The 26,568-nt window shown below is 44.5% G+C and overlaps 1 protein-coding gene across 1 annotated transcript in view; it reads right to left on the reverse strand.

Annotated features, from left to right (window-relative positions):
- Positions 1-9,337, reverse strand: part of KCNK5 (potassium channel, subfamily K, member 5) — a 50,811-nt gene extending 41,474 nt beyond the window's left edge. The window contains exon 1 of the mRNA XM_006860429.1: positions 9,054-9,337. Within this exon, the coding sequence (XP_006860491.1) occupies positions 9,054-9,239 (186 nt within the window). The 5' untranslated portion in view covers positions 9,240-9,337. The remainder of the gene's footprint in view (positions 1-9,053) is intronic.
- Positions 9,338-26,568: the final 17,231 nt, after the last annotated feature.

Consider the following 26,568-nt stretch of genomic DNA (forward strand, 5'->3'; position numbering starts at 1 on the left):
CTATACAGGTTAGCTATGAGTCAGAACTGACTCGATGGCACACAGCAACAGCAAAATGGCAAGGAAGCCCAATTAACACCAATACGATTCAAATTTATGCACCAACCACTAAAGCCAGTGATGACGAAATTGAAGAATTCTACCAACTTTCTTCAACCTGAAATTGATCTAACATGCAATCAAGATGTATTGATCATTGCCGGTGAGTGGAATGTGAGAGTTGGAGACAGAGAGGAAGGATCAGTAGTTGAAAAATTGGCGTCGGTGATAAAAACAATGCTGGAGATCACATGAAAGAATTTTGCAAAACCAATGACTTCATTGCAAATATATTTTTCAACAACATAAAAAGGCTACACACATGAACCTCACTAGATGGAATCCACAGGAATTAACCTGTGAGAAGTAACAATGGAGAAGTTCAATATCACCAGCCAAAACAAGGTCAGGGGCTGACTGTGGAACAGCCATCAATTCATGTTAAGGCTGATTTGAAGAAAATTAAACAACCCCATCGGTTGGTTGGTTATGTGCCGTGGAGTCAATGCTGACTCATAGCAACCCTGCATAGGGCTTCTGAGGCTGTAAATCTTTATGAGAGCAGAAAGCCTTGAATATATACCACCTCAATTTAGAGGTCATCTCAAGAACAGATTTGATGTATTAGACACTAACGACCGAAGACCAAAAGAGTTGCAGAATGATATTAAGAACATCATATAAGAAGGGAGCAAAAGGTCATTAAAAAGATAGGCAAGAAAGAAAAAAAAAAAAATACAGATGTCAGAAAAGCCTCTGAAACTTAAACACAGAGAACCTAAAGTGACTGGAAGAAATGATGAAGTTAAAAAGCTGAACAGAAATTTTCAATAACTATTCATTTCAAATATTATACTAAATGGCAAACACCTGGAGTTAGAAAGCCAAAAAGGAAAAACACACTCAGCATTTCTCAAGCAGAAATACCTGAAGAAAAAATTCAAACCTAAGGTTGTAATACTGAAAGATTCTATAGGAAAAATATTGCAAGATGCAGAAAGCATCAAAAGAAGACGGAAGGAAAATACAGAGTAACTGTACCAAAAAGAATTTGTCAGTGCTCATTCATTTCAAGAGGTATGTATGATCAAGAACCTATGGTACTCAAGGAAGAATTCCAAGGAGCACTGAAAATTCTGGCTGAAAACAAGGCTCTGGGAATTGACAGAATATAAACACAAATTGAAATGTTTCAGCAAACGGATGCAGCACTGGAGGTGCTCACTCGTCTATGCCAAGAAATCTGGAAGACAATTATCAGGCCAACTGATTGGGAAAGATCCATATTTGTGCCCATTCCAAAGAGAGGTGACCCAATAGAATGTGGAAATCATCAAATAATATCACTGATACCGCATGCAAGTAAAATGTGGCTAAAGGTAATTCATAAAAGGTTGCAGCAGTATATCAGCTTGGGGTCAGAAATTCTAGCTTGATTCAGAAGAGGACCTGAAACTAGGGATATTGTTGTCAGATGGATCTTGGCTAAAAGCAGAGAATACCAGAAAGATGTTTACTTGGGCTTTATTGACTATGCAAAGGCATTCAACTGTATAGATCATAAGAAACTATGGTTAACAATGTGAAGAATGTATATTCCAGAACACTTAATTTTGCTCATGTGGAACCTGTACATAAACCAAGAGGCGGTTACCTGAACAAAACAAGGGGATGCTGAATGGTTTAAAATCAGGAAAAGTGTGTGCCATGGTTGTATCCTTTCACCATACTTATTCAATCTGTATGCTGAACAAGCAATCAGAGAAGCTGGATTATAAGAAGAAGAATGTGGCATCAGGATTGGAGGAAGACTCATTAACAACCTGTAATATGCAGATGACACAACCTTGCTTGCTGGAGGTGAAGAGAACTTGAAATGCTTACTGATGAAGATCAATGACTACAGCCTTCAGAATGGTTTGTATCTCAATGTAAGGAAAACAAAATTCCTCACAACTGGATCAATAAATAACATCATGATAAACGGATATAAGATTGAAGTTGTCAGACTTTATTTTGCTTGGATCCACAATCAATGCTCATGAAACATGCAGTCAAGAAATCAAGCAATGTAATGCATTAGGCAAAATGCTGCAAAAGACCTCTTCAAAGTGTCAAAGAGCAAAGATGCCACTTTGAGAAAAAGGGTGCAACTGACCAAAGCCATGGTTTTTTTCAATGGTCTCATGTGAAAGCTGGACAACGAATAAGTACAACAAAGACAGTAAAAGAATTGATGCACTTGATTTAAAGTGTTGGAGAAGCATATTGAAAGTACCATGGAATGCCGTAAGAACAAACAAACCCATCTTGGAAGAAGTATAGCCAGAATGTTCCTTGGAAGTGAGGATGCTGAGACTCTCTCTTGCTTTGGACATGTTGTCAAGAGGGACCAGTCCCTGAAGAAAACATGCTTAGAAAAGTGGGGGGTCAGCAAAAAAGAGGAAGACCTCCAAGGAGGGGGACTGACAAAATGGCAGCAGCAATGAGCTCAAACATAATCACAGTGTGAGGACAGCACAGGATTGGCAATGTCTTGTTCTTTTGTGCCTAGCGTTGCTATGAGTTGGAATTGACTCAAGGGCACCAAACAATACTGTGAAGGGGTGCCCATAAAAGTTCCTATTGCTGAAACCAACAATACCCACGAAAGGAGTGGTGTGAGGATTCGATGAGCTCACGCATGTAAAGAATTCACAGAGTCCAGAGTTAAGTAAAGGAACCCTGATAGCTCTGTGGAGTAGGTATTGGGCTGATAACTGCACGATTCAAACCCACTACCTGTACTGAGGGACAAACAAAAGATGATGTTGATGTAAGGATTTACAGTCTCAGAAACCCTAAAGAGGAGTTCTAGCCTGACTATAAGCTCGCTATGAGTTGGAATCCACTGTATAGCAGAGAGTCTAGCTTCAGTGTAACAACTGTGAGAATGGCGCAGGATCGGGTAGTGTTTTATTCTGTTGAGCACAGGGGTTGCTATGAGTTGGAACTGACTCAATGGCACCTAACAACCACAACAAGTAGTCGTTCCTACTATCTGTAACTACCATCACCTGCTACTGCCACCCACTTCTGCTCTGCTCACCTCCCTGGCTCCACCTCCATCTATGGGCAGGGCAAAAGCTGTGAAGTCAGCAGGCAGTGCTGAATCTCAGCCCTCTATGTATGTTATTGTTGTTAAGTGGTGTGAAGTCGATTCCGATTCATAGCAACCCTGTATAGGGTTTCCGAGGAGGGGCTGCTGGTGAGCTTGAACCACCGACCTAGTGGTTCAAACTGACATTGCAGTCCAGCACATTAACCAGTAATGCCACACCAGGAGTCCTCCTAGCTGTATACAGCTGGGCAAGTTACTTGGCTTCTGTTTTCCTTTAAGATAAGACCAGCAAGAACATCTAACTTGCACAGTGAGCTGCAGGTAAAATGCCAGCTCAGTGCCTGGCATACAGTGGGCATTTGACAGAATGCCCAGAAGCTGTGACCTTTCACCCTGGGAGGTCTGGCTCAAACTCCTACTTTTTAAAGTCTGGGAGCAAACCTTAATCTCTTGTTACAGTGTACACTTGGAATTCACAAGTACAATTACTCCATTCTTCCTGGATTGGGGGGCTCCCTCAGGGCAGGGACTAGGTTTTGTTCTGAGCCAGATGCCCCCATAGGCTAAACGGTTCTACAAAACCAGTTGCCTTCTAGTTGATTGGGACTTATGGCAACTCCAGTGTGTGTCAGAGTAGAACTGTGCTCCACTGGGTTTTTAAGAGCTGAATTTTTGAAGTAGATCATGAGATCCTTCTTTTGACGTACCTCTGGGTCAACTCAAACCTACACCGTTTTGGTTAGCAGCTGAGCGAGTTAACCATTTACACCTTCCAGGGACTCCAACAGTAGTACTTGTTGTTGTGAAGTGCCGTAGAGTCGATTCTGACTCATAGTGACCCCATAGAGGGTTTGCGAGGAGTAGCTGGTGGGTTTGAACTGCTGACCTTGTGGTCTGTAGTCCAGTGCTGATCCTATGGCGCCAGAATAGTAGTACAGACCTCAGGAAATGGAGATTGAATCCTCCAAGGACCTCTGACCCTCGTCCATCTCTCCAGTCTCTGCCATCTGCAGCCCATCCACCAGCACTTAAAAACGTGTTTCCCCTCATTTCCCCACAGTGACTCTGCCTGCTCTCCTCAGCTAGTCTGAGCTCCCCTCTGGTTTCTGAGGCTTCACCAAACGGAAATGACAGCCAGCAGGGAGGGCCCCTTCACCTCAGCCTCCAAGAACCTTGGGGAGCACAAAGGCTAGAGGCCTCAGCAGGCTGTGTGTGTGTGGGGGGAGGGGAATGGAGCTCACCACCCCCACTTCCATCCTAGCAGGGAAGGCAGTGTCTTGGGCAAGACTAAGGGCTACAAACCTCCCAAGGGAGGGGTCACAGTGGAAAGAGAAAGGTACTCTAAACGGAAAACTGTGTGTGAGAGATGGAGGATGTGTTGGCTCCTTTGGGGGAGGAGGGTACTACTGACTTTAGTGGAAAAACCCGTCCTCTATCACAATAGAGGAGATATGACGGAGGGGGTGGCCTTATCAGAACACCCATGGGGTGAAGGGATCAGCCCACAGAAATGTCGCTAATTTTGAGAATATTCCACTTTACAGTTGCAAACAGCTGTAAAGACAGACATTTCTGAAATGCTGTTCACGTCCCTACTTAAATGCAGAAATTTGATGAGTTCAAATTCCTTGGCTAAACCCAGAAGGGTTATGGCATCTGACCCTCACCTCCCTGCCCCACAGACCACCATGCAGTTTTATACCTCCCTGATGGCTGTGGGCAAGAGATTCCTCCTCTTCTTTTCCTAGCTGTCTTTAAAGACGTGGGCCTCCTCCACTCCAGGAAGGCCTTCCTGAATCTTTGAAATACTATCAACATTATTTCGATGCTCATCCACACCTGGGCATGGATGGACCCACAAAACATGTATCTAGAAGAAGCTGTGGCACCAGCAAACAATTAATGAGCATTTACTAGGTGCCAAGCACTCTTCAGGAGTCCTGGTGTGGCACTGTGGGTTAATGCGCTGGACTACAAAGTCGTTTGAATCGCAAGGTGAGTGGTTCCAGCTCACCAGTCACTGCTTGGAAATCCTGTACAGGGTTGCTATGGGTCAGGATTGACTCAACGGCACTCAACAACAACAACAAAGCACTTTTCTAAGCAACCTAGGAGGTTGATACCATTACTAGCCCCATTTTACAGAAGAGGAAATAGAGGCATACAGATCTTCAGAAACTAGTCCAAGATCAGTGAGCAGCCTACCCTCCCACCTCCATAGCCATCACACATACCACTTGTGTGGCATTTAGAGGAAAGCCACTCCCCATCCTTGGTAAGACACACAATCCAGGGCTCCTCTTATTCCAAAAGGAGTCCATTCAAGCATCTGCTCTTGACTTTTCTGGATCCCCAAAAGGAGCCTCAGAGGGAGGTGAATGCATTTCATGTGCTTTTCTACAATCAATTACTTCACCTCTCCTTTCTGTACTATCCCAGCTCGGGTCAGTCAGTCCTATAAGCACCATTTTGACATAGCACCCCATTTTTGTACAAAGACTTTCTTGGGGCTTCATCTCAGCAGCCTGGTTCCTCTGCTCCCCAAAGACTTGCACTTCCCAGCACAGCCCTCCCCCACCACACACACACACAGAGTTCAGAGGCTAAGCCCAATCAGACAGCAAACAGCCAAGTTCAAGATGAAAGCCTGTGGCCCAGGGTCAGGGTCAACCAAGCACAGCATCTAAACCCGAAGGACTGTGTTTCTTTTAACCGTCAGCTATAATTAGGGCAAAACCCCAGGAAAATATTTAGATGCATCAGCCATCAACACCCTTGCACCCCACTCCCACACAACTCCCCCTCCCACTGGGATCTTTTAACACCTGTTAATATCTATGTCAATAATTCCCCTATTACTGTGCAAACCCATTGCCACCCAGTCAATTCTGACTCACAGCAACCATATTATAAGACGGAGTAGAACTACCCCACAAGGTTTCCAAGCTGTAATCTTTATGAACGCACCTGACAGCTTTGAGAGTATGTCTCCGAGGGATGCTCAACTCTCCTTCTCAAGCATTTAAAAGTACATACACAATTTCCAGTGAAAGAAAACCCCCAACCCAGATTGCACCCCTCTTCCAACCATCCTTCCTGCCTCCCCTCCTCACCCCAAGAATTCTTCTAGATAGACTCCTATATGATGACTACAATGTGATTCAGAACCAGCTAAAACACAGAACCTCGGGTGGAAAATGCCCAAGTAGTCATACAGACGGGGAGGATTTGTTGGATTTTTCCCTTTCCTTAAACCAATTTCCTGAGGCTGTGCCCCGAGTCACAGATCAGAAAGCTGAGCAATGCAGATTTCTGCAGCTGAAAAGCTTCCAATAGTTGGTTTTCATTTCTCGGGTTTTTCTTATGAAAGAAGGGGACTTGTCCAGGGTTGAAGTTAGTTTCAGAGTTTAGGGGGGAGATTGGGAATAGGGATGGGGTTACCTTTGTCTCCACACTTGTCCATGATGTTGTCCAGTGCTGTCAAGTCGGTTCCAACTCACAGTGACCCTACGTAGGCTTTCCAAGAAACGGCTAGTGGGTTTGAACCATCGACCTATGGTTAGCAGTCCAGTGCTTATCCTACAGTGCCACACCAGGACTTCATGAACTTGTCCATAATTGTCTCTGAATCACATGGGCCTCCTGAAACCAAAATTCTGTTTCTAAAATTACCTGCTCATTTTTGGAGGGCAACTGTTTATGGACTTTGCGGGACCTCAAAATAAAAGGCATTTTCTTTGTTCAAACACCTTACGGAAGCCGTCTAGCCTCCAAAGCTGCCACCACCAGCTGCACCCGGCTGACTAGCCCCCCCCCACACACACACACACTCACACTCCCCTCCCCTTTTTCCCTTCTCCTCGTGTGTTTTGAAGTTTATTTTCCCACATTTAGCCTTGAATTCTTTCCTTCCTTCCCTTGCAGTGGCTGAGGAGCAGCGAAGAGGGAAACACTTCGAGGGCAGCTCAAGGCTTTATCATCTCCGTCTGCTCTCTTCCCCCTCAAAACAAAGCCCTGGAACAAACTAAACAAAAACTCATTCTCTGGAGGAATTGTTTCCTCAAGGGAAATTATAAAGTGACTCCTTCCCCCAACACATGCACACTGCAGACCCGGGTCAGAAGGAACCTGCAGCATCCCAACTCTCCTGCTATTAGATGCTAAATCAACCAACTGCCTGCTTAAGTATCCCACTTGTTGTTAAGTGCCGTTGAGTCGGTTCCGACCCATAGCGACCCTGTACAGGGTTTCCGAGGGTGTAAATCTTTATGGGAGTAGAAAGCCTCATCTTTCTCCCGAGGAACGGCTGGTAGTTTCGAACCACTGACCTTAAGGTTCGCAGCCCGATTCGTAACCACTACGCTACCCACTATCACCTCCCAAATGTGGGAACTGCTACAGGATAAGAAACTCTTGCTAGTAAAACCTGGTCTGCACCTCTCTTCATTGGGCTCCCTGGCTGCTGCTGAGCATTTATATGTTCAAAGCCAAGGAGCTAGAAAGTCCCCCAGAGGCACCCAGAGTCTTGCTGTGGCGCTGTGGAAGAATGCACTGGACTGCAAAGTCAGTTTGAACCACCAAGGCCAGTGGTTCAAACTCACCAGTGGCTCCTCATAAACCCTATACAGGGTTGCTATGGGTCGTAACTGACTCTACCACACTTAACAAGAGGCACCCAAGAAGCAAGAACTGGCAATCTACTACTGAAACATCAGTCACTGAAAACTTTATGGAGCACAGTTTTACTCTGATACACATGAGTTTACTATAAGTGGGAATCTATTCAACCACAAATGGATTTTACTGTCAAGACATCCTCATGTTTTCCAAATGCTTTCGGCCTCACAGCAGTCCAGGGCAGGAAAGTGTGAATGTTAATTTTCACTTTACATATTGGGTTAATTCCCATTTTACAAACGGGGAAAGAGAGGCCAGGAAAGTGAGATGCAATTACATAAAGCATAAGATGTTGGAGCGTATGGATTAAACGATGTTCCTGATGTATTTTCACACCAACTCCACTCCACAATCTAGAGCTTCACTGGGTCTCACCCACATCCTGGTTGCTCCATTGGGAAGGGGCCACTAGTATAGGTGGAGAATTTAGAAACTGGGTGAGGGCCTGGGTTCCCAAACTGGCACGGAGTGCTTATCTGAGTGAGAGATAAACAGTGTACCCAGTGAAGATAAACGACTCCGATACCACCTCCCATTCCGCACACCCTTTCTCCCTACTCCTGAGAATCGTCCGTTTGATGAACCTACTTGCTCTCACCAACTTTAACTCCAAGAGCGGCTGTCGCGGCAAAATAAGCTGTCCCGGAAGCTAGAGCCGGTCCCCAGCATTCCAGCCTGCAACCCTCAAGCCACAGGCTCAGGCAGTTCCCCCCGCCCCTCCGAGGCTCTTTGGGGGCAGAGGGCTTTGCCCAGACTTGGGCTTGAAAGACCCTCCTGCAGCTCCGCCGGGTTCACGTTCCAGTAGAAACCGCGCGGACGCGGCACTGGCCCGGGAGCCCAAAGGTGGAGACGAGAGAGGGTGGTAACCCGCTAGGCTCCGGGACTCCGGGAGCGTCTCCAAGAAAAGATAAACGTCTTTATCCGCCCCACAGCCTCCCTCCAAGTAGGGAGGCACCCGCACAGCCATACCGAGGGACCGCGGAGGCAGGGCTCAGTTCACCTGGGGTCAACCCAAAGTTCTCTAGGGCAAGCTGGACCCCAACGAGTCTCCATGCGTGGCGGTCCCTTATAGCCGGGAGAGGAACATTCTCGGATCCAAGCTGGGACGTCCTCTCCCTGTCACCCCAGGGGCTCCCACAGGGCCCGGGCCATTAAAGTTGCGGGGTGCTTCGCTTTAGCACCTCTAAACTTCAGCTAGCTTCAGGTAAACGTCGAAGGGGTGCAGGCAGCGACTCACCTGCAGGATCTTGTCCAGGCCCTCCTGACCCAGGCACGGAAACTCCTTGAGCAGCTGCAACTTATTCGTGTAGTACTCTTTCTTAGCCTCTTTCCAGTGCGGCTCCTCAAGCACTTCGAAGATCGCCGCCCCAATGGACAGGTAGAAGATGATGGCCGAGGTGAGCAGAGGGCCCCGGTCCACCATGGCTCTCCAGTGGCCGCCGCCTGAAGAAAGCCTACCCCAGCCCTTGTGGCTCTGGGTCCACCCACCGTTTCAGCCTCTGGAAACAGCTGTTTGAATTTGGAGCTCCGCATGCGCAGTGCCCCGACCCCCCCAAAGCTGCTGGCAGACAAAGTTGCTCGGGCAAGTTGGCCCACTGCACGCAGAGAAGTGCGCAGGACCCACTTAACGTGGGCCAGGGGTAAGCGGACACCAAGGGGTCGAGAGGGCGCCTTGGACAGCGCACAAGCGCAAGGAGCAGGGAAAACCCAGAACTCAACTCAATGAAGACACGTGGGCCGCTCCTCCGCGCGCCACTAGGCGACTGCGTAGCGCCCGCCTCCTCGCGCCTCTTTAACCAGCTCTGCGCGCTCTCTGCCCGCCCGCTCCAGACCCGGGCGAGGGAAGGGCTCGCGTAGGCCCCGCCCCACGCAGGTCCCGCACAGGCTCCGCCCCCGCAGAGTTGCCCGCGAGTCACCAAGAGGTGCGCGCTGGAAGGAGCCCGGCGCTCTCTGCGCGCTCCCGGGGGCTGCCGCCAGGGGAGGCTTCGCTGCCAGCCCCGACCTCCGAGCCTTGCAATTGCTTGCGGTTGCTGGGAGTCCTGTGGTGTTAATGTATTTACTAAAATAATTGTGTGCCTTATTACTGAGGTCAGGAATTTATTTCTATTGTAATTTTTATTGTAGTTCCATTTTCATTTGCTGATATCTCTTCCAAAAAAGTTTCTGTCTCTATCTCACTCACACACTCTGAAATACCCATGTATAAACCTGATGCAAAAAAACAACACTGCTGTCGAATCCGCTCCGATTCATAACAAACCTGAAGGCACAGTAGAACTGTCCCACAGGCTGTCGAAGTATCCAAGGCAGAAAAATCTGCGAAAGCAAATTGCCACATTCCCTCCCACACACACCACGAAGTAGTGGGTTTGAACCACTGAACTTTCAGTTTGTCAAAAGGGGTTGAGAGATCTTAGGGAATCAGAGGCTATTAGGAACGAATTCAATCACAGACACCTGCATTTTCCAACATCTGGAAGGTGCTGTGAAGACCAGCACTGTCTGGGCCCTCCACCCCCATCTACACACACACACACACACACACACGCACACGCACGCACGCACGCACACAGAGTTTGTAACTTTGCAGGTAAAAAAACATCACCTTTTTCTTATTCCCAAATCGATTTAAAATTGTAACCCTCCTCCCACCCTACTTCACCCCCCCCCACACACACACACAAACACAAACATTCATGGCCCTTCTAATACTAAATATCCTCTAATATACTGGTGGTGGTGGTGGTGGTGGTAATGGTTGTGTGCCATGGAGTCGTTTCGACTCATAACGACTCTGTATAGTGTTTCTAAGTATGTAAATCTTTTCTGGGAGCAGAAAGCCTTATCTTTCTTCCACTGAAGTGGCTCGTAGTTTAGAATTGCTGACCAAGTTAGCAGACCGAACTCGTAACCACTATGCTACCAGTGCTCCTTCTAATATACTGTATTTGTTTTACTATGCTTCCCCGTCCTGCCGCCCTCACACACACACACACACACACACACACACACACACACGCTGGAATGTCAGCTGAGAGACTGGTACTGGGGGTTCTGTTTCGTTCACTGATGTGATATCCACAGTGCCTGGTACAAAACAGACACTCAGTGTAACATTTATGCAGCACATGAATGAGTGGATTTGTCAAAAATACATTTCTCCTCCCAGGATATTTCTCAGTCGCCTCATCTTATGATCTTTTATTGAGTATGTATAAACCCTAGGCGGTAATACATCCTTTCTCCCCAAATTAGCCTGCTCTTCTCTAACCCTTTCGGTCCTACCCAGCCTACACCACAGACTGTGACTTGAACCCCATTACCACAGCCTGACTCTCCATCCCTTTAGCCAGGCTTCTCTTCCAGGTCCCCCTCTGTGAATGGGGCCCCCCATTCATTGTGAGCAAGTCAGGGTCTGCGGAGTGAACAGTTAGCCCACCCAGCATGGGGTGGGGGCACTTGAGAGGCTACAGGCTCTCTCTTTGTTTGGAAAATTCTCTGCCATTCTGCTCCCACCTCCTGTCTATATTCTCTTCCTAAGAAAATAAAGGGCCTCTTCCTATTTCAGCTTCACTACCTCTTAAAAAATCTGTAGATTACTTTGGGATAAATAGATTTTTATTTGAAGCTTTAAAATGTCTAGTTTCTGTATCCTTCCATTTAACGATTTCTCCAGCTCCTACCCCATCCTCTTTCTTTCTCTCTCCTCATCCTCACTTTTTCTTGACCTTTCCCTTGTCCTTGTTAGCTATGGCTCAGGCACCCCTTCCTCATTCCCTCCCCCATTCATGACTCATAGCAACCCCATGCACAACTGAAGGAAACGCTGCAAGGTGCGGTACCATCCCTATGATCAACTATAAATTAGACTGGTGCAATCAACTGATTTCGTTGACTGATTTTCAGAATTAGATTGCCAGCCCTTTATTTCTAATTCCTTTTGGTCTGGAAACTCCGCTAACTCTATTCACTATCATAGCAACACAAAAGTCTCCACTGAGAGTAACTGCACTGAAAGTGCATTGGCCATGGATCAAGCCCAGGTCACCAGCATGGGAGTGGAAAATTCTACAACGGAACCACCAATGCCCTCATGCTCTTTTCTGCCCATATTTGCCTTTACCTCACTCAATTCTTCCTGTCTCTTTCCTTTGTCTTTACCCAGGTGGAAGTTGCTTCTCCTCTCTCATCTTTCTCCCCTCTCCCACCCGCCTGTTCCCAAGCACATATTTGGATGAACAATTTTCAATGAACAATATAGATGAACAACATGTGCTAGCTCCATTCTATACACTACAGTCAGTGGGGACTCTTCAGAATATAGAAAGTATTGAAACCAATGAATGTTCAGACAAGCATGAGTCAAAGATGAAAAAGCAAGAAGTAGGTATACTGAATCATGGGGAGGTTATGGACTAGGGGGCTTCAAAAAGTTCCTAGAATTTCAAGATACTGGAATTTTCCCACAAACTTTTTTGAAGCCTCATTGTATTTTCTTACACTACTGATAAATTTGTTCTTTTTATTGTTGGGTGCTATCCAGTTAGTTCCAATTCACAGTGACCCTATGCATGAAAGAAGGAAACAGGTTCTGGTCCTGCCTCATCCTCACAATTGGTGTTAGCCTAAGGCCCACTTGTGGCTACTGCCACCATGTCAATCCATCTTGTAGAGGCTCTTTCTTTCTTTCACTGACCCTCCATTTCACCAAGTATGATGTCTTTCTCCAGAGACTGGCCCTTTCTGATAATAAGTACAAAGTCTCCACATTCTGGCTTCTAAGGAGTATTCCGGCTATATTTTTTCCAACACAGATTTGTTCTTTTGACAGTCCGTGGTACTTTGTGAAAGCCATAAATCATATTTATGGATTCTTCTAAGGTCTACCTTATTCACTCTCCAACTTTCACATGCATGTGAGGCAATTGAAAATACCACGGCTTGCATCAGGTGTACCTTAGTCCTCAAAGTGACATCTTTGCTCTTTAACACTTTTAAGCGGTCTTTTGCAGGAGATTTAACTAATTCAATATGTCACTTGATTCCATCTTACAGCTTATCTTATTTCTGATTATTATACTTATTGTTATGGCTAATAATCACTTTAAAATGCCATCTCTTGAAAGACAGTCAGCTTTAATTTGGATTTAAGGTTCACCTCGGTAGCAGTGACAGACAGAACCAAGGTCCCATCCCTAGAAATTGGCAAATAAGTCATTTCCTCAGGGAAATGACCTTAAGGTCAGGCTCCCAGGCTCCAACTACAGAAGAATTCTTCCTTATATCAATTAGGTGAAAGGGTTACCTGATTGATGAAAAGCAATATTAGTAATTTTTCATTATGCTCAGACACTATTGGTTTATGTCTGTTTACCCACTACCTTTCACTCACAAGAAATCCTACAGGACAGAATCGAACTGACCCATAAGGTTTCCGAAGTGGTAAATCTTTGTAAGAGCTGACAGCCATATCAGTCTCCCAAGGAGCAAATGGTAGGTTCGAACCTCTGACATTTCAGTCTAATGCTTAACCCACTGTACTACCAGGGCTCCTTTATTCATGTTTAGAATCAATATTTCTATTTTTTGTTTTATATTGTTTAGGAATTTCAGAGGAATGTCCCTCAGAATTTCATGTCTGAGCAAAAGAGACAAAAAAATTCAATATGAAAATAATTTCTGTCACTGATTTGCATATAATGAAAATTAAATGGCAAATGTTTCTTATATGTATATTATTATTACATTTTAAAAAGCCACCAAGAGCATGATGGCGTTCAACAGTACATCCACTTGAAAGTCTTGTTTCCTTAATTCAAAAAAGAAAAAACTTTATAACTCTTAATTTAAAAAAATCTGAAAGATTTAATGTTTATTCTTATTATATTACTTGAAAGACAGACAGCATTAACCGCCTTATAAAGTAGCTTGCCTTATGAAAGATCACCTATTATTTTGTAAGCCTCCTGTATTTCTAATGGATCATTTGGAAACATTCAGTTAAGTTTTCATGTGTACAAATTCTGTACTTAACTAAACTACAATGTTTCCCGAGTGTCAAATTTAATGTACTTGATGAGGTAACCTTTGAACATTCATGTTTTATGCTAGGAAAGGCAAAATAAAATTACAGAACATTAATTCATGTAGTTGTAGTAAAAAATATTTAGAACTTATAAATATAATTTAAGATACTTGAGGTTACAAGAATTCTCTTGGTATTGAATCTCATCATTGGTGTTATGTGCCATGGAGTCAGTTCTGACTCATAATGACCCAGTCATTATGGGAGCTGAAAGCCTCATCTTTCTCCCACAGAACAGCTGGTAGTTTCAAACTGCTGACCTTGAGGTTAGCAGCCCAACTCCTAACCACTACACTAAAAGCCAGGCTATTTTGTCAAGGCTTCTGTTACTCTTAACATCGAAACTACATGTCCTTCACTCTGAAAACCAGTTAAGCTGTGGAGAAACATAGCTTTGTAGGATAAAAGCAGAGCTTGAATACTGATTCTGAAATGTGTTGTATTTGAAGAGTTCAGATGGAGCATGATGCAAATGGTTAATGCAGCTAACAAAAGTTAATTTCCACCGGAGGGAACCTCAGAAGAAAGGCTTGATACCTACTTCCAAACAATGAACTGTTGAAAATCGTATGGCACACAGTTCTACTCTGACACACATTTCAGCCTCCATGATTCTTTCAAAACTCAGGGAAGAAATATGGCATTAAGATCTCAACACTTTACTTTGATGGGTATTAAGCTTTTATTTCTGTGAATATGAAAGTTATAGATGTTTCCCCAGAAAAAGTGCATCCACGCACATACCAAATTTTTAGATTTGAGCTGGAAGAGTCCACATATACCATGAGTGGAGAGGTACAGGGTAGTTGAGGGGATGCTGGTGGTGAGAGTGAAATAGAAAAAGGTGAATGTAAAGGTGGGGAGAGGAAGGCACTAGGAGGGACTTTACGATTTTTTTGCCTATGAAAATAGTAAAGTGCTTTCTGAGTGCTCACTTAGTGCTGGATATTTGTGGTGGTTGTTGTTAAGTGCCATTGAGTGGGTTCTGACTCACAGAGATCCTGGATACAGGGTTCCCAGGGAGCAGCTGGTGGGTTTGAGCCACCAACCTTGCGGTTAGCAGTATGGTGTTTATCCTGCAGCACCGCAAAAATGAGACAATGCAGATAGACAAGCATTTAGCATTAACATTACCTCAAACCAGTTGCTCAGCAGGAGAAAGCTGAAACAATAGGCTGGCTAAAGATGTACAGCCTTGGAAACCCTATGAAGCAAGTCTGTTCTGTCTTACAGTTTTGCTGTAAGTGGAAATCAACCCAGTGGCAGTGTGTTCCTTTGGTTTTGTTTATTATCTCAAGGTCCCTAGGCGGTACAAACAGCATACCATTGGTTATTAACTTAAATCTGTAGGATAAGCACTGGTCTACTAACCCAGTGGTCAGCAGTTCAAACCCACCAGCTACTCCTCGGGAGAAAGATGAGGCTTTCTGTACCTGGAAATATTTACAGCCTCAGAAACCCCAAACCCTAAACAGGATAGTTATGAGTCAGAATCTACTTGATGGCAGTATTGTTGTTGTTAAATACCATGGAGTTAGTTCCAACTCATAGTAACCCTATATAGGGTTTCCAAGGAGGGACTGGTGGATTTGAACCTCCAACCTTCTGGTTAGCAGTCCAATGCTTATCCTACAGCACCACACCAGGAACAGTTGGTAAGGGATAATTCACCTAAAGTTTAGCAGCTTGAACTCATCCAGAGGCGTTGTTGAAGAAAGACCTGATTGAGCTCTGATGTGGAGCTGTGGATAAGCACTTGACTGCTAACCACAAGGTCAGTGACTCAAACCCACCAGCTGCTCCTCAGAGACCCTATACAGGGTTGCTATGAGTCAGAACCAACTTGATGGCACTTAACAATAATATAAAGATTTTAAAGAAATAGCCCTTGAGTTAATTGAGGGTTCTTGGCAGTCCCAAGTTTTGCAGAATAGAACTGAGCTACATAAGGGGTTTAAAGCCTGCATCTTTCAGAAGGAGGTTACCAGATCTTTCCTCCAAGGTGCCCCTGGGTAGATTTAAATTGCTAACCTTTTAGCTAGCAACCCAACACTTAATGACTTTTCTCACCCAGGATTCTCTGCAAAAATTACAGCAAGACACATACAGGGTTGCTGTGTATTGGAATCAACCAGATGGCAATGGGTTTGTTTGTTTGTTTGTTTGTTTTGAGCGGTGGGCAGATTTACTGGCTGCAAGGACAGCGTGGATGTTTTTAGCCTGTTTCACAGATGAGGAGGCTGAAGTACAATACATTGTTCAAGGTACACAGAGTGACCTGAGCCAGAGTCCAGGGCTCTTCTTATATTCCATGTTTCCTGAGCACTTGAGGGTCCCGGCATCCTGTGGACTCCCTGTTGTTGTTGTGTGCCATCAAGCCCCTGGAAACCCCCTAGTTTCCTTCAATGTGGAGAGTCCTCTCCCTGATGGCCCAGTCCCATCCCCTCTCATTGTTAGGTAATGGGATCCACTGGGCAGCCCAGGAAAGATGACCGTCTTGTTTCCCTGTTTCTCCTCTGGAGCCTGGGGTATCTCTGTGGGAAATTGTGACTTGTCTCCACTGGTCTATTTTAGCTGACTTCCTTAGCTGGTCACCCTCTATGCAAATACATTGGGGATGAGAAGACTAAATAGTCTGTGGGGACACTTGCTCTTTTTTATGTAGACACAACAGTCCTAAACTGACCTGTCACTGTCTTTGGCCATCCTGAGCCAAGCACTGAGGGTTGTTGTAGCTGAAACAAGCCACGAAAGCAGAATGCAAGAAGGTGAGTTTGTTCAGCACCTGCAAGAGATCAGTAAGACTAGCACTAGGAGTCCCAGGGTAGCACAAACAGTTAAGCACTGGGTTACTAACTGAAGGTTAGTGACTTGGACTCACCCAGAGATGCCTAGAAAGAAAGGCCTGGTGATCTGCTTCCAAAAGGCCACACCCATGAAAACCCTATGGTGAAAAGTAGTACTCTGAAACACATAGACTCATCATGAGTTGGAATTGAGTCAATAGCAACTGATATTGGCACACTAATGGGAGGACACAAGAAGAGATGAGGCTGGAGGGGACGTGGAGGAGGGTTTTGGGTGTACTGCTGAGGGATTCTAGCTAGAGTTACCAAGAGGTCAAGATAGAACTCAAAGGCTCTATGAACTCAGATGGAGTCCTGGTGTGGTGCTGTAGAATAAGCACTGGACCAACGCATTGTTGGTTTAAATTGCAAGGTCAGCAGTTCCAACTCACCAGTCACTCCTCAGAAACCCTATACAGGGTCATTATGAGTCAGAAGCAACTCGACGGCACTTAACAAAAACAACCACATGAACTCATATAAAGAGACCGGGTGGTGTAGAAGACTAATCATTGGGCTACTAACCATAAGATGGGCAGTTCAAACCAGCCAGCTGATCTAGAGGAGAAACACAAGGCTGTGTGTTCCTGTAAAGATTTATAGTCTCAAAAACCCTAAGGAGGAATTCTGCTCTGTCCTATAGGGTCACTAAAGTGGGAATTAACTCGATAGCAATGAATGGGGGTATGAACTTAGATACAGAGCCCTGGTAGCTCAGTTGTAAAGCATTCAGCTGCTAATGGAAAGGTTCAAACCCACCTACTGATCTGTTAGTAAAAAGATTTAGCAATCTGCTCCTATGTAGATTACAACCTGGACAGTTCTGTTCCGTCACTGTGACCGCACACCACAATAATGGAAAATTGGATGCAAAAAAGATCTTACCTCTTTAGTCTCGCACTAACCTTTGCCTTGAAATTTAGCATCGTCTTCAGTAACGAACGAATGTAGCATTATCAGTCCCCTGACTTTGTCACCAACAGATAACCTGGCAATTAGACCCACTGCTATATTTTGTACAATGTGCAAATCAAAAAACATATATTGCTATATGCAAATATTCTTTTAGAACATGTATTGATAATTGTGTTTCAATACAGGTGCTTGCCTTTGTTAATACAGTGTACTTTATTTTATGTGTTTAAAACCATTATTTCAGGATATGTGTTTCCCTGGATATCATCAGACAGTCAAATTGGGGAGGTCTGTCTGGATTAGCTCACCGGGTAAGTGTCTGAGCACTGTGGCGTTTTACCCAGACAGCTGCTTCCTTTAGGGGTCAGTGGCAGTTTAACAGAGGAGACTTCGGGGATCAGGAGGAAGGTGAAAGAGGTGGCAGGGACAGGCAGAGACAACTCAGGAGACAGCAGCTCTGCAATTTTTTTGTTTTTTAAAAAAATTTTTTACTGTAAATTGAGAGCTAGTTTACATGGGAGAATACAGGTTTTACATTTATCCTATCATATTTAATTTAATTGCAATGATTACAATCCCCTCCATGCATCATTATTTAACAGTATTTGCTTCTATTCCCTCTGTTTCTTTTGTTTGTTTGTTTGTTTGTTTTTTGGTGGGGGGGGATGTGCACAAAAATACCCAGGAATATATGATCATTTCAACAACCACAGGGCACATTCTGTAAGCCTGCCTCCTAGCTGCCAGCACACAGCCTTTCTCTTTCTATGAGTCTAGAGTCCTCAGTTGCTTCCTCTCTCCATGTCCTCATCTCTGCCTCCATCTTTGGTGTCGCTGCTTCTCTGGATTGTTGTTGTTGTTATGTGCCGTGGAGTCAGTTCCGACTCATAGCTACTCTGTACAGGGTTTCCGAGGCTGTAAATCTTTATGGGAGCAGAAAGCCTCATCTTTCTCCTGCGGAACAGCTAGTAGTTTTGAAATGCTGACCTTGTGGCTCACAGCCCGATTCTCAACCACTACGCTACCAGAGCTCCTTGGTTAGGGTCCTACATTCCTCTCGTGCTCTCCTTTTTTGATGGTCCTAGGGGCCTCTGTTCTGCTGTTTGGTTTTATGCTGCTCTTTAGAAGACCCACTGCAGCTGCATTCTAGAGTTTGACACCAATGATACTCTGACCCTCACCATTGCCTGAACACTCTGCTCACACACAGTCTCTCCCCGGCCAGCCTCCACTAGCCTCCCTTGCCCAGGGCTGCACTAAACTGTCTTAGCAAGCCTCATTCACACCCACTGCCTAATGCTTACAGCTGCCCCATCTGGCTGCTCCCAGAAGACAATTGCTACTTGTTAAGGAAAGGGAGAGGGGCCTGAGGATTGGTTGAGAGTGGGGGTGGGAAGGGGAGGAGGATGAGGAGGAAGCCTAGAGGAAGGAGGATTCCTGGAATTTCTGCCTCCTGAGCCAACATTCTAGAAAGAGTTCTGGTTGATCAGCAGAACTTGAGTACAAACAGGACTTTGGTGTTGGAGTCCTAGGACATGAGTTTGGAGGCGATCGCTCACATGGCACTGGGCTCCCATATAACATGTTAATATCCATTTACTATCAAAAGAGAATGAAACCCTTATCCCTTGTCACAAAACAACCCCTTCCTCAAACCCATCACTCAACTTTTCTTTGCCCCTGTATCAGGGGCTCAAGCTGGCCTGATGTGAAAACAGACAAACAAACAAACATCGATTGGGTCTAATTCAAGGACTTTAACGAGGGTGAACATATTGGATGTATGTTCCTATCCGTTCCCTCCCACAGCCTTACTCTCAGGACAAGGAAGGGACTATTGTTAAAGTTGATTCCAACTCATGGCAACCCCATGTGCTGCTGAGTAGAACAGACCCATAAGGTTTTCTTGGCTGCAATCTTAACTAACGGCAGTAAATTATGAGACCTTTTCTTCCATGGTCTTTCTTAACTGGATGGGTTAGAACCTTTAGGTTAGCAGTTGAGTGGAAACCATTTACTCCACGTCGGGCCCTTAATGAAGGGACTAGTCATAAGTGTGAGAAACGTTGTCTATACTGACAAACGCTCAAGTAATCCAATCTATACTCATTTTAGCAAGAGTGAGGTTTTCTTTATTCGATTTTGCAAAATCGGGTGCCCAGCCTTGTAACATGGGCAGACACACCACATGGTCCTCCACAAATGGTTTTTATTCTTGTCCCCCCCAAAAGCCCCTCCTCCAGTTCTAGTTCTCCATATACAATTCTATGGTACATCCATTTTCACTATCTCCAGAGAAGCCAAAATGGCTTGCCCAAGGTCTTAATGGCTGTATTTTAATTTAAATTCCCTAGTCCCAGAATAGGCTGCTTAAATCAACAATTTGTCTGCCAGGTCTTGCAATCTCATGAATTCCTGAAGATGGACCACAAGAGTTATTTCTCACATAAGTAATACCATATGTAAGAATCACTGTTAATTGTGTGGTCCCATGTGTCAAGCACTGCACTAAGTACTTGATAGACATTATTGCATTGTTGTTGTTGCTAAGTGCCTAATTGGTTGTGACTCCTAGCAACCCTGCACAGGGTTTCTGAGGAGTGGCTGGTGAGTTTGAATCGTTGATCTTGCGATTCAAACCAACCTTGCAGTCCAGTGCATTAACCCACAGTGCCACACTAGGACTGTATTACATCATGATATATTAATATCATGAGCGCATTAATACATTTAACCCCACAGTCATCCTCTAAGGTGGTGGCGGTGATTATGTGCTGTGGAGTTAGTTCCAACTCATAGGGACCCTGTACAGGGTTTCCTAGGCTGTAAATCTTTACAGGAACAGAAAGGCTCATCTTTTCCCCATGGAACAGCTGGTAGTTTCGAACTGCTGACCTTAAGGTTAGCAGCCTGACTCTACCAGAGCTCCTTATCCTCTAAAGTAGGCTTTATTATTTTTGTTGTTAAGTGTTGTCAAGTTGGTTTCAACTCTTAGTAACCCTGTATAGCGTTCCTGAAGCTGTTAAGTCTTTGTGGGAGCAGAGAGCCTCATCTTTCTTCTGAGAAGCAGTTGGTGGGCTTCAACCACCAACCTTGTGTTTTGCAGTCCAGTGTTCATCTTACACAGCCACCACGCTCATGTGTTTTTGTTATTTTAAGTATGTTGTTAAGTGCCATGGAATCTCTTCTGACTCATAGCAACCCTGCATAAGGTTTTCAAGGAGTAGTTGGTAGGTTTGAACCACTGACCTTGTGGTTAGCAGCTCAATGCTTATCCCACAGCGCCACACCAGGACTCCAAGGAAATTGAATCTCAAGAGAGGGTTACACGGCCCTGCTGCTGATCTCAAAATGAAGACATAAGGAAAGCCCAGGTGATGTTGTTTTCATCTGCTAAGAGGATTCCCCTCCCAACGGCGGATAACTGGCCATGCTCAGAGCTGAGGGAGAGAAGAGCCCACCAACCACCCACTGCCCTGTCTACCACCAGCAAGTCCTGCTGTGGGTCATCAGGAAGGTGGCTGTGTCACTTGGATCTCCATCTGCCCTTCATTCTCCACCCATTGCCAGAGCATCACAGATGTTTGATGGACTGACTAGCTGTCTAGGCAATGATCATCTATGGCAGCAACATCCCTAAAAGAAAGACTAGAAGACTTTATGTGCCTCCTGAGGGAAGCATCCAAAATAGCACCACCCTAATGTTGACGTTCCAAAAAATTAAACTTGAATCTGATCAATGCCTCTAGATCCAACTACTGACTCATAGGACATACAGGGAACAGAGGAATGTATTAAATGACTACACAAAGATGTAACTGACAAAATGCAGCACAAACTTGGCTTCTTCAAGAAATACATTGCTAGAAAAAGAAGGGAGAAAGATGAGACAGAAACCTAAAGATTAAGAGGCTTAGAATTTTATATCATGAAATGCCTTATAGCATGGATGAATCAGGAGGGCATTATGCTGAGTGAAATTAGTCAATCACAAAAGGACAAATATTGTATGAGACCACTATTGTAAAGATATCAAGAAAAAGTTTTCACACTAAAAGAAACATTCCTTGATGGTTACCAGGGGTGGGAAGGAAGGGAGAATAATTCACTGGCTAGAGGCTAATAGATACATGTTAACTTGGCTTAAGGGGAAGGCTTGGGTAAAGAGGGAGGTTGGCACAACAATGATGGAGTCAGGGGAAGACACTGGGAAGAGAGCAAATGTTTAAAGACAACAGAAGTAAATACTACTGTGTACACAATCCTGCAGTAATGGTGATTTATGAGTAAATGTGTGCAGAGACACGCAGGCTAAACAGGTGTGGGAGTGTACCTACAAATATATAAAGCTTTGATAGAGGGTATTTGTATATTTACCTTTGCTGCGAATATATCCGTGAATGTGGTAGAATACACAAGGCACACTTAGGAAAACTTCTTAGCTATTACCAAACATCAGGAGGGAATGAATCGCTGAACCTGGGGCTCAAGGCCACAGTTTCAAGGGACATCGTGGTTAATTAGTGTAACATAGTCCACAAAGACTATGTTCTGCATTCTACATTTGTGAGTAGTGACTGGGGTCTTAAAAGCCCATGAGTGGCCAGCTAATATGCAACTTGATCTCTCTCAGTCTTGAGGAAAGAAGAGTGATGAGAATTGAAGATGCTTGAAAACCATTAATCCAATGGACTAATGGATCATGTGAACATCAGTCTTCAAGACCACAAGAAGTAGATGGTACCTAGCTACCACTAGCGACTGCTCTGAAACTGTCCTGGTTATCATGGGTAGGTCCTAGATAGAGTTGGAGAAAAGATGGAACAAAACACAAAATCACGATAAAGACCAGGCTTACTGGTCAGATAAAGACAGGTGGAACCCCCCCACCCCCAAAGGCCTTTTGTTACCCTACAGGTCTGGAATTAGACTCATACCTATGACTCAATTTTCAGCCAAGCAATGATGATATGCAAATTCATGAAGCATTCCATATTTCTGGACTTCTGGACTTTTGCTGCAGATCAGCACTAGACTGTGAACCATAAGGTTGGCAGTTCAAACCCACCAGCTGCTACTTGGAAATTCTATACAGGGTCGCTATGAGTCAGAACAAACTCGACAACAGTTAACAACAACAACAAATAGATAGGTATATAGGGGGACAGCAACACTAGAGAGGTACACACACAATAGAATGGTCAACACTGGAGATCAAAATGGCAGCTTTTATCCAAGGACAAAGCTCAGAAGGCTTGGGAAAGAAGGAGAAGTGGAAACAAGAAATGCAGGGAGGAAGTGGGCTAACAGATTACATTGAGGGGATTGCAATCATTGAGATGAAATGAACTGTATGATTTGTTGAATGTAAAATCGATAATCTGCTCAGTAAACCTTCACTCAATCCACATTAGAAAGTTAAAAGAGAGACTATTTCATGTGTGGACTGTATTTAAATCTTGAGTCAAGCAGTAAAAAAAAAAAACCACCACTAAACAATACAGGTTAACAACTTATAATATTAATGAAGCAGTTGAGGAATCTCTGGGTGGTACAAATGGTTAATACATTTGGCTTCTAATAGAAAGACTGAAGGTTCAAGTCCATCCAGAGGCACCTTGGAAGAAGGACCTGGTGATCTGTTTCTGAAAAATCAGACATTGAAATCCCTACGTAGCAATTTTATTCTGATACACATGGGGTCACAGTAAGCATGGGTCTGAATCTACTCAATGACAACTAGTCACATGACAGTTGGAAAGAATGACTCCACCCACTGCCTACTCACTGCCATGAGTTGATTCATGTCCCCCTGTAGGACAGAGGACAAATGCCCCACAGACTTCCAAGGCTGCACATCTTTATAGAAGCAAATGGCCATATCCTTGTCCCACAGAATGGCTGGTGGGTTTGAACCACCAATCTTTTACCTAGCTGTTGAGTGCTTTAACCTCTGTACCACCAGGACTCCTTGAAATATAAATGGTGGTGGTAGTGTTAGCAGTGTGCAATCAAGTTGGTTTCAACTCATAGGGTTCCCAAGGCAGTCAGTCTTTACAGGAACAGAAAGCCTCTTCTTTCTCCCATGGAGCGACTGGTAGATTCGAACTGCTGACATTTGGTTAGCAGTCCAACACACAACCACCACACTATCATGCCTCCTTTGAAATATGAACAGTAAATGGATATTTGTTAAGGAATTTTTGTTAATGTTATTGAGATGTAATATGGTACGGTCATTTTTTTGTTTGTTTTCTTAATTTTAGAGAATAAAATGTTAAAAGAATCTTGTCACTGCTCTCTTTTCCCTTTGCATATAAGATAATGCCCTAAATTCTTTCTGTGGCCTGCAAGGCTGGCTCCTGCCCACCTCTCCCATCACACTTTCCTCTTCCTGAGGTCTTTGCTCTGGGACCAAATTATGATTTTCATGGTCCCTTTCATAAATTATATTTTACATTTGTGTTCTTATAAAAATGAACATATTAGTATTTATGTAAATTATTTGTCTTAGATCAAAACACAAAGCTGGTTTCTACAAGAAAGAGGTTAGGTATGATTCCTACAAAGAGGTTAAAGCTGTCCAGATTGTCCACCTTTTCCAAACAGCTGCACCATTCCTTCATCTCTAATATCAACTCCTCCTCCTCTTCGTACTCCCCCTCCAGTCTTTGGGTTCTGGATCTACAGAACTCACAAACAGTCTTTAAAAAAGAAAGAAAAAGCTCACACAATTGTGGAGGCTAGCAAGGCTAGCAAGTCCTAAATCTTTAGGTCAGGCATCATTCTGGAAGCCTCTTCCAACATACGTGGCTGTAGGGTTGATGAATCCAAATCATCAGCCAGCTCACAGAGCTTCCAAGACTGGGGAGTCAGGCTAGATGATAGGCTGCTAGCTCAAGTTCCAAGAACTGGAGGTCAGATGATGGTGAATCAGATGCATGATCAACATTGCCTGAGCATTCATATATACTGGATGCAGGCCACATCCTCTAGGGAACACTCCTCACTTGAACATCTAGCCTGCCCTCTATCTGTCCTGTACAAGACTGTGAAGGGTGGCTCTCAGTATAAGAGTGGTGACTTGTGTCCCACCCTCAAGTAAGGCAATGACAACAAGACACATCCCACCCTAATCCTGCCTCATTAACATAAGGGACAACTCATTCCAAAATGAGATCATAACCATGGCCATAGGAACCAGGATTTATGTTGTCGTTGTGGTTAAGTACCGTCAGTCGGTTCTGACCCACAGTGGCCCTTATAGGGTTTCTGATGAGCTCCTGGTGAACTTGAATGCCAACCTTGTGGTTCAAACAGCTAGAAGCTAAACATTGTAAACGGTGGGCAGCAAAATCAAGAAGACTGAAAAAGAATTGACGCCTTTGAATATGGACTATCCCATAGCCTGCCAGAAGAGCAAACAAATCTATCTTGGAAGACATTCCATTGGGATGTGGATGGTGAAACTTCTTCTCACATGCTTTGGGCATGTTGTCAAGAGAGTCCCTGGAGAAGGACATCATGCTTGGTAAAGTAAAGGCTCTGTGACAAAGAGAAGCCCCGCTGAGATGAATTGACACAGTGGCTGTAACCATGGGTCACACATAGCAATGATTGTGTGGATGGTATAGGAACAGTCAGTGTTTCCTTCCATTGTACATAAGTTAGAACCAACTGGATAGCACCTGACAACAACATGGCTGTTGTTGTTGTTGTCAAATTGGTTCCAACCCATAGCAACCCTTGATAGGGTTTCCAAGGAGCGCTGATGAGCTTGAACCGCCGACCTTACAATTCAAATGGCTTTGCAGTCTGGCACATTAACACACAGCGCCACGCCAGGACTCTACAACATGGCTAGAAAGGCCCTATTAGATAATTCATTGCACGGCAGTATTACATATTAAAACTTTTGTTTAACCTGAAAGTTAATTATTTTGCTTTAGATTTTAAAAGAAACTAAAGCATGTTCTTGAATCCTGTTCAGATTCATGGACCTGAAGCATAGAGCCTTCTGCCACTAAGACCAGTCAGTCCTGCCTCACATCTTGTTTCTACGTCCCCAAACACTCTACCTTCTCCCTCCTCATCCTGACCACCTCTTCTTGGAGAAGCCTTCCCTAACTTCCCTAGGCTCCCATGATGCTCTGTTTCTATCACATGCTCTTGTGATCCCTATTCGCTGGCTTCATTAGAAGGAGTACAGTGAAGTATCATATCCATTAATTTGTGGGATTTCTCACTTATCCCCAGCACCTCACCTGTTGTTGTTGTTAAGTGCCCTGGAGACAGTTGTGACTCATAACGACCCTGTATATGGTTTCTGAAGAGTGACTTGTGAGTTTGAACAGCCGACCTTGAGGTTCAAATTGACCTTATGGTCCAGTGCTTATCCTACAGTGCCACACCAGGACTCCAGCACCTAGCCTAGTGCTTGACATATGGTGGGACTTCATAAATACTTGTTGACTAAATAAATAAATTAAAGATGGGAAGAAACATCAAATTCAGTAGCCTCCAAGTCCATTCCAACTTATAGCGACCCTATAGGACAGGCTGTAAATCTTTCTGAAAGCTTCATATTTCTCCAGCAGAGCAGCTGGTGAGTTCAAACCACAGACCTTTCAGTTAGCAGTGGAGCGCTTTAACCACAGCGCCACCAGGGCTCCCTAAAAGCGAAGGACATTGTGCTTGGTAAAGTAGAGGGTCGGTGAAAGTGAGTAAGTTATCAGCATATTGATTCTGGGGGCTGCCATGGAGAGGGAGCTGGTTGTGCTGGAGAGATCAGACAGATGAAACATGAGCCAAAGGTTCTAGACAGTCAGCAGAAGGTGGGAGTTAAGGGACTTCTGGGGGCAGAATTAAAGGAGTCCTCGTGTAGCACTGTGGGATGAGCACTAGAC

The sequence above is a fragment of the Chrysochloris asiatica genome, unplaced genomic scaffold (genome assembly GCF_000296735.1).
Source record: "Chrysochloris asiatica unplaced genomic scaffold, ChrAsi1.0 scaffold00038, whole genome shotgun sequence".
Classification (NCBI taxonomy): domain Eukaryota; kingdom Metazoa; phylum Chordata; class Mammalia; order Afrosoricida; family Chrysochloridae; genus Chrysochloris; species Chrysochloris asiatica.